Source organism: Astatotilapia calliptera, chromosome 5, assembly GCF_964374335.1.
Source record: "Astatotilapia calliptera chromosome 5, fAstCal68.1, whole genome shotgun sequence".
In the NCBI taxonomy this organism is placed as follows: domain Eukaryota; kingdom Metazoa; phylum Chordata; class Actinopteri; order Cichliformes; family Cichlidae; genus Astatotilapia; species Astatotilapia calliptera.
Window position 1 is genome coordinate 8,559,728 of NC_137426.1, and position 10,264 is coordinate 8,569,991.

Genomic DNA, 10,264 nt, shown 5'->3' on the forward strand with positions numbered 1-10,264 from the left:
AGATTATGTGAGATTATTAAACTCTGTGTCCAGACTTTATGGCAAGAATGACATGCTAAACTTTTGAAATTTTCATTTCAAAAGTTTACCTACAGTTTTGTTGTCATGGTGCAGTTGAATTATTTTTTATCTTGACTTTTTTGATTGTTTAACAGGTGCAGCAGTAAGTTGACACTGAGATCGTGACATCGTTTGACAATTGAGCATTTAAAAACAAAAGTTAACCCGTGACTCGCAGCGGTTTCTAGTGGTTGCCTGGGACCTCTCTGTGTTTCATTTGCATGTTCGCCCTGTACTTGCCTAACTTTATAAGTAAAAAAAACCCAACTTATTAAAAGTGCATCATGGGTTATCATAATAGAACCAGCAAAATGTTCATTCAGCTTATTTTTCACTTCATATTTTTGCCCTGCTAGTCTAGGTCTCAGCTAAAGAGGCTCTGTGTTTGAGGATATACTACTGAGTTAACTGGTGATCCTAACTTGGCTGCAGGTATGAATGAGTATGACTAGTTGGTGACAGACTGGCAACCTGTCCAGGGTGTTCTCTGATCCTATGACAGCTGGGAGCTCCAGCCCTCTGCCATCCAAAGTTGCATAAACAACTAATAAAACAGAATGGAGAAAAAAAAGAGTTTTAATAATTTATCCCGTGTTTCAAGTTGCCAACTAGTGCAATGACTGAAAAAAATCATTTCATATTCCAGGAATGATGAATTTGTGCAACATGTCATGTCAATTCTCAAGCAAAACTTTATTTTTATTGCATATTTTGTCTCCATTTGTATATGATTATTCATTTCAAGTCTTTTTGGTTTATTAAATTTTGAAAACTTTGGGTTTCAAAGACTCACAGCATTAATTGCAGTATACGGCTGTGTAAATGGACCAGGCAGGGTAAACTATATAAAGGTATTCGAAGAGGAATGCATCACACTTCAGAAGTTATACATTAGAAAACAAACATATATACAAGGGTCCCTATTACACTTCCACAGCAGGATTTGAGGCAATTCCTAAAAAGAGGAAGTCCATTTCTCAGGTGCTTCAAGATGAGATAAGAAGAGTTTCCTGTTCAGACAAAGCCAGTGCAGCTGTAGACGCTTTTACCGAAGAGCCATCAGTTGGAATGCTTTGATTTGAGCTCAAGATATTTGGAAATCACAATAGGGAAACATAAACAGGCAGATCATGCAAATAATAAGGCAGTTCATGTACTGTTTTTCTGTTTTGCTTTGTCTTTGTTTTTTTATTCTGTTCTCTTTTTAATTTTGCAGCAGGAAAAAGCCTCAACAGCTACACTGTTTTTGTCTCTTCCTGGCTGGCTTTGCACAGATAAGACTGCAGCAGCTGCCAGCTGTTACTTCAGTGTTGGCAGTCAGGTGTGTACCATCGGGGTAATTCAGTGCACATGTTCCATGTCACCTTTTCGTCTCAGGAATTAGGTGTTCAGGTGCATGGAGACACAATTTGTCTTTGTAATTTTCCGAGTTCCCATCTCATCATCCTCTGTCTTCTCCTCCCACTTTGCTTGCAGTCTCATACTGGGTGAACAAACTGGTAGACCAGTCTCTGAGACACGTCGGGCTTGCGGATGATGCCTTTCTTGTAGTACTGACGTATGGAACGGCTCAGCTTGTCGTAGTTCATTGCAGGTCGATTCTTTCGTTGTCCCCACAGTCTCGCCACGTGAGCAGAGTCTTCGATTTTGAAAATACCTGGTGGGAATCAAAAGCAGTTATTACCACACAACACAACACGTGCAAAACAGTGGATGATTACACTTTATGTGCACACATAAAAAGTCCGCCACTTGGACTCATATTTCATTTGGCATGCTTTTTGCCTTTCAGGCATTAACAAACCCAATAAGCGAAACCCTGACATACATCCGGCATTCATTCCATTGTGGTTTCCCTTTAAATACGTTTTAACGGTGTATTCTTATTGTGTGTGGCTGATTTTTATTGTGTAGTGTTTGTACCAATTTGTACCATTGCACTACAGGGTGTGAAAAAAAGGAGGGAGGCGCGCACACTCTTAGGTTCTGATTTAAATCTGCCTTAAAATAAGAACAGTGAATGAAATAACTATACTTGTTCTATTTACTAATTTTGCATACACATGGCCCCTTTATATAGTGTTGTCCTACAATTATTACTTTTAAATTGTAATAATGCAAATTTATTGAAAAACTTTACTCTCATTCAAAATTTCCTGTTTGTTTTTTGATTTTTTAAAATTAATGTGTCATGATTTTGGAGCTTCAAAGCAGTATGATGAGCCCATAAAACAGTAGATGAACTAATAAGAGATAAAAGCAGTTGCGACAAAAATTGAAATGTAAAAAAAATACATTTTGTTTTAAGCTGAAGAATAAAAGAAGAAATCACTTAAATTGTAATAGCACAATGTCATACACATTCTTCTGCTTTTATTTAAAAACACCAGGTAAATTAAGTTTTATTCATGTGCTCAAGGACTAAATAGAGCAAATAAAGAATAACTGAAATGAAAATGAAAGTACCCTTTTCTTTATTGAGCCAGCGAATGCAACGTCCATAGTTGTGGGGTTTGAGCAGGAGCTCTCTGAGAAACTGCCACAGATGAATAGGTTGACCTGAGCAAGATGAATCTGCCTCAGACCAAAGCTCCTCACTGCCTGCACAGCAAAACAAAACCATTCAGTCCTTAGGGTCATTGTGCATTGTTTCAATGAAAAAGCTCTGTACCGTGAGGGACCAAAAGATCAAGGAGCCCTTTAATCAGGACACTGAAAATACACAATGCAAAAGCCTGATTTTTCACTGAAATTCTGCAGCATATAGTTATTGGCGTCTATGTAAAATACAGTGTTAAAATTATACTGTGCGTTGGATTTTTTGTGTGAATGCAACTTGCATGACAGCTAATGCAAACATAAGAATCTTACCTGTAGTTTTAGTGTCTCCAATGGAAAACCGCTCTTTCATCCATGCAGCTGGAAAGTAAACAGATGCAGAAGTTCAAGCTAAGAAAAGGCTAGAACTTCAAATAATCCCACCCAAACACACATGAACGCAGTAATAAAATTTGCACCCGCTCAAAAGTTCACAGCAGCCAAATATCCGATAATAAAATCATCACAGGGGGTGCAGCAGGTTGCACATGTTGAACGTGTTAAATAAATATTACCTGACTTCCATATGTCCAGGTGTGCGTGCAGCGTGTCTCCACACTGCGGGGAACGCTGGTGAAACTCCTCCTCGCTCATGGCGCACAGATCCTTTCCCGTCAGCTCCTGGAAGGCCTTTCCCGCATGGGGCAATCTGTAGAGATGTTCAGTCCAGAGCAGCCACTTCTGGACATTCCCAGTGTTCCACTCTATCGGATCTGCAGGCGGAAATAGATATGAAATCAGTGAGAAAACTTCCAGCTGCCAATGCAATAAATGACCTTATCTTGGACCATTTCTTTAGTGACACTAATGTCATATGGATCAAGATAAGTCATTTATATATCAATATTGTTTTCACCTTTACCCTGTCTGTATTTTGTTTGCCTTTGACTCATAATAAATCTGCTGAAACCACAAGATAATCAAGCTTTTATGCCACAACAGTTTTAATCAGTAGAACAGACGATTGGGGATTGCATAGGTTTATAACAGCTAGAAGCCATACAATACATGAAAAACGCTTCCTCTGTTTGCTTTATGAGCAGGAGAGGCCTCGCCCTTAAGACTGTGTACACGTCTACTGGCAGGCAAGAACCATCACTATTACAATCCAGGAGTACCTTTGCAAAGGTCAGGATTAAACAGATCCTGGAGCAGGCAAACACAGCTTTGCGTCAGTAAGGATATGATTTAGGAGTTCTGTCATCTTGTGTCCACACAAATATGTGTTGATTTTGCGAGTAAGATCCAGTAGCTTAAGTATCTGAATCAATACTTCTATATTTGCAAATACAGAGAAACACTTCAGCATTTTGGGGGAGATGAAATATGTTTTGTTTAAGGTCAGTTTCTTTGTCAGCTATACGCTGTAATACACTCGCCACAGCTGCAGGTGTGCTGGAAAGCAGCCTACCTGGGGTGATGTTGAGCAGTTTGCAGGCTGTTTCAATGTCCTTCAGTACTTCTCCCACAACCATGCTCTGCACCTGCTCCAGGGATCGCTCCTCCTCCTGCCCCTCCAGGCCAGGAGAGATCCCCTGTTCCTGGCTATCAATGACCGGGCACTGCTCTGGTTCCTCCCGGGGTTCTACGCGGTTCATGGGTAAAGCCAGTGCTGAAGAGGCCTCTGAAACTTTCACCAGCCAAGTAGCTTCTTCTGTGAGGAGCATGTCAAAGCAGGAGAGGTAGACGCCTGGCATGCCCCGCTCCAGGGCTTCCACATTTGGTTTGGTTTCCCCCATCTCCCAGGGGTCTTCGCAGCCTCTGCTTTGCTCCAGGATGGAGAGGGAGTCCTCTGTCATCCCAATCCGAGACCCATACGATGTGGTTTCTGGTACGCTGCCCACTGGGTTTGACATAACTGGTCCTGAGAGAGAGAGAGAGAAAAAGAAACACAAAAAGCCACATTAAACTTCTATCCTGTGAACTGCAAATGAAGTGAGACGTGATTTAAAAGTTTGTAACTATTTGGCGCAGCATAAAATCTGAAAGATCTCTCTGTCACATAAGCCCATGGTAACAGGTGTGCATGCCACTTAAATCTGCAGCAGACATTAGTTCATTTTAAGTAATTTAATCAAAAAAATATGCAAAAAAAAATCACGATTTAAGTCATGGTTACCTTTTCAAACAGTTCCTCTCCTTTGTTTCTCAAGATACTAAAATGACAGCTGCTTTAGTTTTGCAATGATCTCCATCAGAGTTGTGCATGAATGTGCAGAGAACCGAGGTTAGACTGTGCTGGTGTAGGCTCTATAAGAAGCTCTATAAGTCTAATGGAGATACTGACCCTCAAAACAGTTAAAACACACACAGCGCTGACAGGCGTGGGGCAAAATGGATCTGACTGAGTCTTATTTGAGGGTCACTGGCCCAGAATGATTCGTTTCATGGGGGTAGGTGACTTGTATTGAGACCCGAAACAGCTCTGCTGTCTGCCCGGGCTTTCAAGGTGCCGTCTCTGCAGCCCTCTGTCTCCACTGTCAGCTGGAGATTTTAATCAAATCGAAGTTAGATAATGTGGAGAGAAGAGCGTGCATAAAATCTGCCCAGCCAAAATGTCTGTTTTATGAAGAGCAGGCTTTATGAAAACAGCCCTTTAATAGGAGGTGGCCTTTAAAAGTGTACACCTATGAAGGTTTGTAAGCTGTAGCACAAGTGTAATCTTGATTATGACACCCATAATGCTTACCTGCCACAGCTGGTAAATGGGAGGACATAGCAGCAGGTTATCAGCAGCTGTGGCTGATGCCACAGTAAAGGAAGTAAACTCCCACAGAGTACATGTTCAGGGAGAGTCACCATGTAAATTGTCAAAGTGCAAACAATTAAAGTCTCGTAAAATTTGCAAAAGTGATATATGGCATCCACCGAGTCAAAACCAACAATAAGGGTAACTTTGAAATAAACCACAAAGACATGAGAGCTCTCGAAAGAAAAAGAATCCATTAGTTTGCAAAGCTTTAACAAACGTGAATTTCTCAGCCGTGCTGCACTGACCATGGTCTTATCTGTTTTGTTGTTTATGCTGTTTGTACCTTTGATTTTTTTCCTGCTCTTGTTCTTGTTAAAATGCTTTTACTTGGCATTATCAGTTCTCTTATTTTAAATAGATTTTTGTTGTTCCGTGTAAGGTTTTCCCAGTTTAACCTGTCGTCATTTTATCACCACACACACACAATACGAGCTCAGAAACTATTCTCTCCTTCCATTATCAAAATAAACCAACTCAGTGGAGAATTATTGTCTGTTATGTGGGATTTCAGATTACACACTACCTGAAGCTGCTGTATGAACAGGTCTCCTATTGAGGTCAGGCGCATCAGCCTGCAATAGGAAAACCTGGATTGCGTGGCTATATTCACCTAAAAAGAAATGTAAAATCTGAACAAGCTAAAACTGTATTTCCACTATTGCCAAACACAACTAAATGAAATTTCAACTGCAAAAAGAAAACAAAACCCCCTTCTAGCTCTTGGACCTCAGCATGCCATTGATAAATAGCCTCCACAGTCTTCCTTTTATCTCTAAACTTCTCGTAAATATCACCCACAATGCCTTTTGCTCCATCAGTCTGTCAGATTAAAAGCCACTGGTATCCAAGCCTGCTGCTGTGTGTCAACTCTGCTCTGTAACAGCTTGCGCTAAGCCCATTAGCAAAGCAAATTTAGCCATATTACCTTCTTCCAAAAGGAAGCGGGGACACCAGAGAAAGACACAAACACCCATCCCTGCAGAGAGGGATTAAGGCCCTGACTGATCTCTAAATGAGTTTGGTCAAGACGCTGATATTCATTTCAGGAGCATTAGTTTGCTCCATTTACTCAGCAAAGTCAGCCTTGGAATCAGAAGGAATGGGACTCCATCCATGCTGGCGCCCTCCCTGGGAACCATATTTTTTCCACCTGCTTGGTCTTATTTAACATAAATACGATGATTATGTGAGGTGAAGTTTGTATCACTGTCTTAAGTTTTGTATGGTTATAGCTGCGCAAAGAGATTTTTGTTTTTTTTTATCCAAATTGCCCTATTTTTATGTGGAAAAATTCTTTTCCTAAAATGAAAGTGGTGAAATTTCCAAACCAGTGGAGCCAATCTAGCTAAATATTAACCTGCGAGCCAATTCAGCATTGTTGAACAGTTTTGTGAAAGAAGACAGGTAAGTGTTTAATTTATAGTTAATGAGTAGTGATTAAAACAACTCTAAATGTCCGGTCTTGTTTAACTTGGATGAATCCATTCAAGCACCAAAAAAAGAGAAAAGGTCAGCGATTAGATCTGATGCCATCTATCAAGGCATAATCAAAACACACTGAGTGTTATGCTGGTAGCGTTTCAGTCTGGTATTAAAGAAGCGTATACAGCCAAGAGTGACTGTTTGCCATGTGACACCCCCCCCCCCCCCCCTTTTTTTTTTTTTCCCTGTTCCTCATGGGAAATTTGGTCCTGCTCATGAAGTCATTGTTCAGAGAAAAACGGAAGGAATTTCATCTTCTTCTTACTTAATATGACTGTTGCTCTGAAAGAAACGCCTGCTGGTTGGAAGAGGAGATTTAGATCTGCAGATTGCTCCCTTAGGGGATTTTTTATTGCAGCAGTGACATGTGCAGGTGCTCTGTTCACGTTATAAATTAGCTTCAGTTTATGTGCTTATTTTATGAAATGCAATAAAGGTTTATTTCACGTGCTTGTACTTACATTGCCTTATAATACTGATCCCATTAAACTCTGTTTTTAACAAATTTTTCCAACCACCAACACTGCGAGGGGATGTATGGTGATTCATATCTGCTGTTAGTCAGGTGTGCAGGCATTAAGCCAATATCAAAGGAAAATGGCTTTGATGTTGGTCTAAATTAATCTTGACAAAGAGTCTACTTAGAGCTAATTATGCTGGTAATAAACCTCATTTAATTGGGGTTGGACCTAAAGATTGGAAAACTTGAAAATGGGATAAAAAAATAAACCTGTCACTGTTCTAGCAAAGACAGATATAAGGGCAGCCGTTACGTGGCCTCGGGCGTTTTCTTGAGCGCTGGGTTTAAATTGTAAATCATCACAAGATTAAAGAAAGAAAAAAAAAACCCAAACAAGCAAAAAAAACAACAGTTTTTTAAATTTTAAACACAAGGATGACCCTTTTCATCAGCTGCCTTACAAAGTGTGATGATATATGTTATTTGAGACACAATTCACAACTCATAACTTTATCAGATCATAGCACACACTGGCAAACAGGCACTCTGGTTAACCTTTAAATGCTAGAAATAAAAATTAAAAACAAAACAAACAAAGAAAAAAATACAGAATCTATCGGACAATTTCGCACTTGACCCAACATAACTGAAATCCTGCAAGTCTGAGGGAAATGGGCTGTGAAGCCACTGAAGAGAAAAACATGTAAGAAGGAACAAGGAACAAATCTCTATGTATAACAGGGCATATGTAGAGGATTTGGTTGAACCATCAACTTGTTTTTTCTAGATGCAACTAGTTCATATTTGCATATGACCAGTTCATGGAAACATGAATCTTTTACTTTTTGTTTATTTAATGTAATTTTTAAACTTGTGTGGGTTTGAAACTTATTGCAAATCTGAAATAGCTGTCAGCAAACTGTCAGCGTGCTTCTTTAGAAGAGAATCCCGGATCATTTTCAGTCTCCCGAGCGATCAGAGGCAGCAGATTGTTCATGAGAAGTCAAGTCTCACCCTCCTCAATGGAAGTGAAAAAGGAGCTAGGGTTTGTTCACTCTTTACACAATCATCACTGTTACCTTTCACGTGTACTGATTGCAAAGCTATGAAATTGTGTGCCATTATTTCTGTGTTTATATGATATGATATCTGTTTCAAAGCTTTAAAAACACTTTTGACTTCAGACCTGGTCCGACAACCAGGAAAGAACTACTATTTGATTGTGTAAAAACCTGCCCCAGTATTTCACACCAAACCTCCTGAATCAAGTAACCAAGTATTGCATGAAATTATCAGGAGATGTGGTTTATATATTTTGATAAAGGGAGAATAGCAAATTTTGGGGGGGAATAGAAAGGTCTTTTCTGTTTTTCTTACCCCACTGTTTGTACAATGTTATTACGTGTGATTATCTGTGCTATCTTGTTATCTGTGCCATGAATTAAAAAGAGATGTTAAGATTTATATAGATTCTACATTTAAACTGTGGCTTTAAACAGAGACAAAAATAATTTCATACACTTCTATACTAACAAGGTCACAAGGCCTCTGAGAAATAATCGATTAGCTTGGCATGAAAAGGAATATAAATGCACCTGTACCCTTGGAAGAAACAGAGCAGACAATCCTTCTGTTATTCCTCTTTGGAATTTCTCTTCTTTCTGTCTCAGGTAGTTGCAGTCGTATTTGATTTCCACCTTTGAGTAAAACCACAGTGAAATCCCCCGTCTCATCCCGCAGTGACAGCAGAAAGAAATCTGTTGGGTTTTTTGTGTTTGTTTCAAAGTCAGTCTATTGCTGTGGTTTATGGCATCTAACTGACAACAGCATTTTATCTGACCAGATTTTGCATATTTCCTTTCTGAATGGAAACTTTCAGATTTGCATGAGATTTATGAAAGAAGAAGAACAGGTCTCAGTCTCTTTTTTCCTTTTATATTTGACTGGGTATTTATTTATTTGCTTAATCTAACCTGCAGTTGGTTCAGGAATGTTTGAATGTTTCTTTTTAATATTTTTACTCTTAACTTTCATATTATGAACAGGGAATGTATTTAATAATTAAACCTTTCCCTTTAATAACTGTTGCTTTTTAACAGAGTCAAAATCTCTGGACTTCACTAATTAGGTTACACGACCTGTTCAAGACTACTAAGAAAACTATAGACACACACACATATATATCTCAGATATACAGCTTATGTCCTATAAATAATGGGCCTATAATAAGATTGTGCTACAGAAACATCCAAGACCCTGTTTAACAGAGAGCAACGTCTTACCCCAGCAATGATGCTCTGATGTTCTTGAGTCAATGACTTGACTGGATGCTGGCAGATGCAGTGTTGTTTCCAGCCAGTGGCCGGTTGCTGCCTGAAGGTGAGGCGCAACAGGCAGCGGGCAACCTTCAGTCGGCTTCTTGCTGGTGACTGTCACTGAGCCCCAAACCCAGGTCTCCTCAAATCTTCTCAGGCTTTTTTGTTTGTTTGGTTGGTTGGTTTTTGGTTTTGGCAGAATTATACTTAACCTGAAAGTCACAGACTAAAACACAACTGCACACTTAGTTCAAGTGGAAGCACCTGCTACGGGTGTGTTCAAAGTGAAGCCAAGAGGACTAGTGGCTGGGTGAGTGAGTGCAAAGGAATTCCACCTCCATTGACTGCAATTTATATTTATAAGGCAGCCATGTTTACTTATGCAGACAACTCTCTCTCTCTCTCTCGCTCTCCCTCTCTCTCTCTCTCTCTCTGTGTGTGTGTGTGTGCGTGTGTGTGTGTGTGTGTGTGTGTGTGTGTGTGTGTCTTTGCTGATTAGCTCAGACCTCCTCAAACACTGCAAGCCAACCTTAGTGTTTAGGTGAGAGAGAATTCAAAGCGATCAGATTAAATAAATAAAAATTGCTGTTTAAAGTA

At 39.7% G+C, this 10,264-nt stretch overlaps 1 protein-coding gene across 1 annotated transcript; it reads right to left on the bottom strand.

Annotated features, from left to right (window-relative positions):
• Window positions 1-734: 734 nt before the first annotated feature.
• Window positions 735-10,000, bottom strand: spdef (SAM pointed domain containing ets transcription factor). Its single transcript, XM_026167038.2, has 6 exons — window positions 9,635-10,000; window positions 4,070-4,522; window positions 3,174-3,371; window positions 2,932-2,979; window positions 2,527-2,661; window positions 735-1,717 (listed from the first exon to the last, which is right to left on the bottom strand). The coding sequence occupies exons 2-6, from the start codon at window positions 4,512-4,514 to the stop codon at window positions 1,539-1,541; spliced, it is 1,005 nt and encodes a 334-aa protein (XP_026022823.2). The 5' UTR covers window positions 4,515-4,522; window positions 9,635-10,000; the 3' UTR covers window positions 735-1,538.
• Window positions 10,001-10,264: the final 264 nt, after the last annotated feature.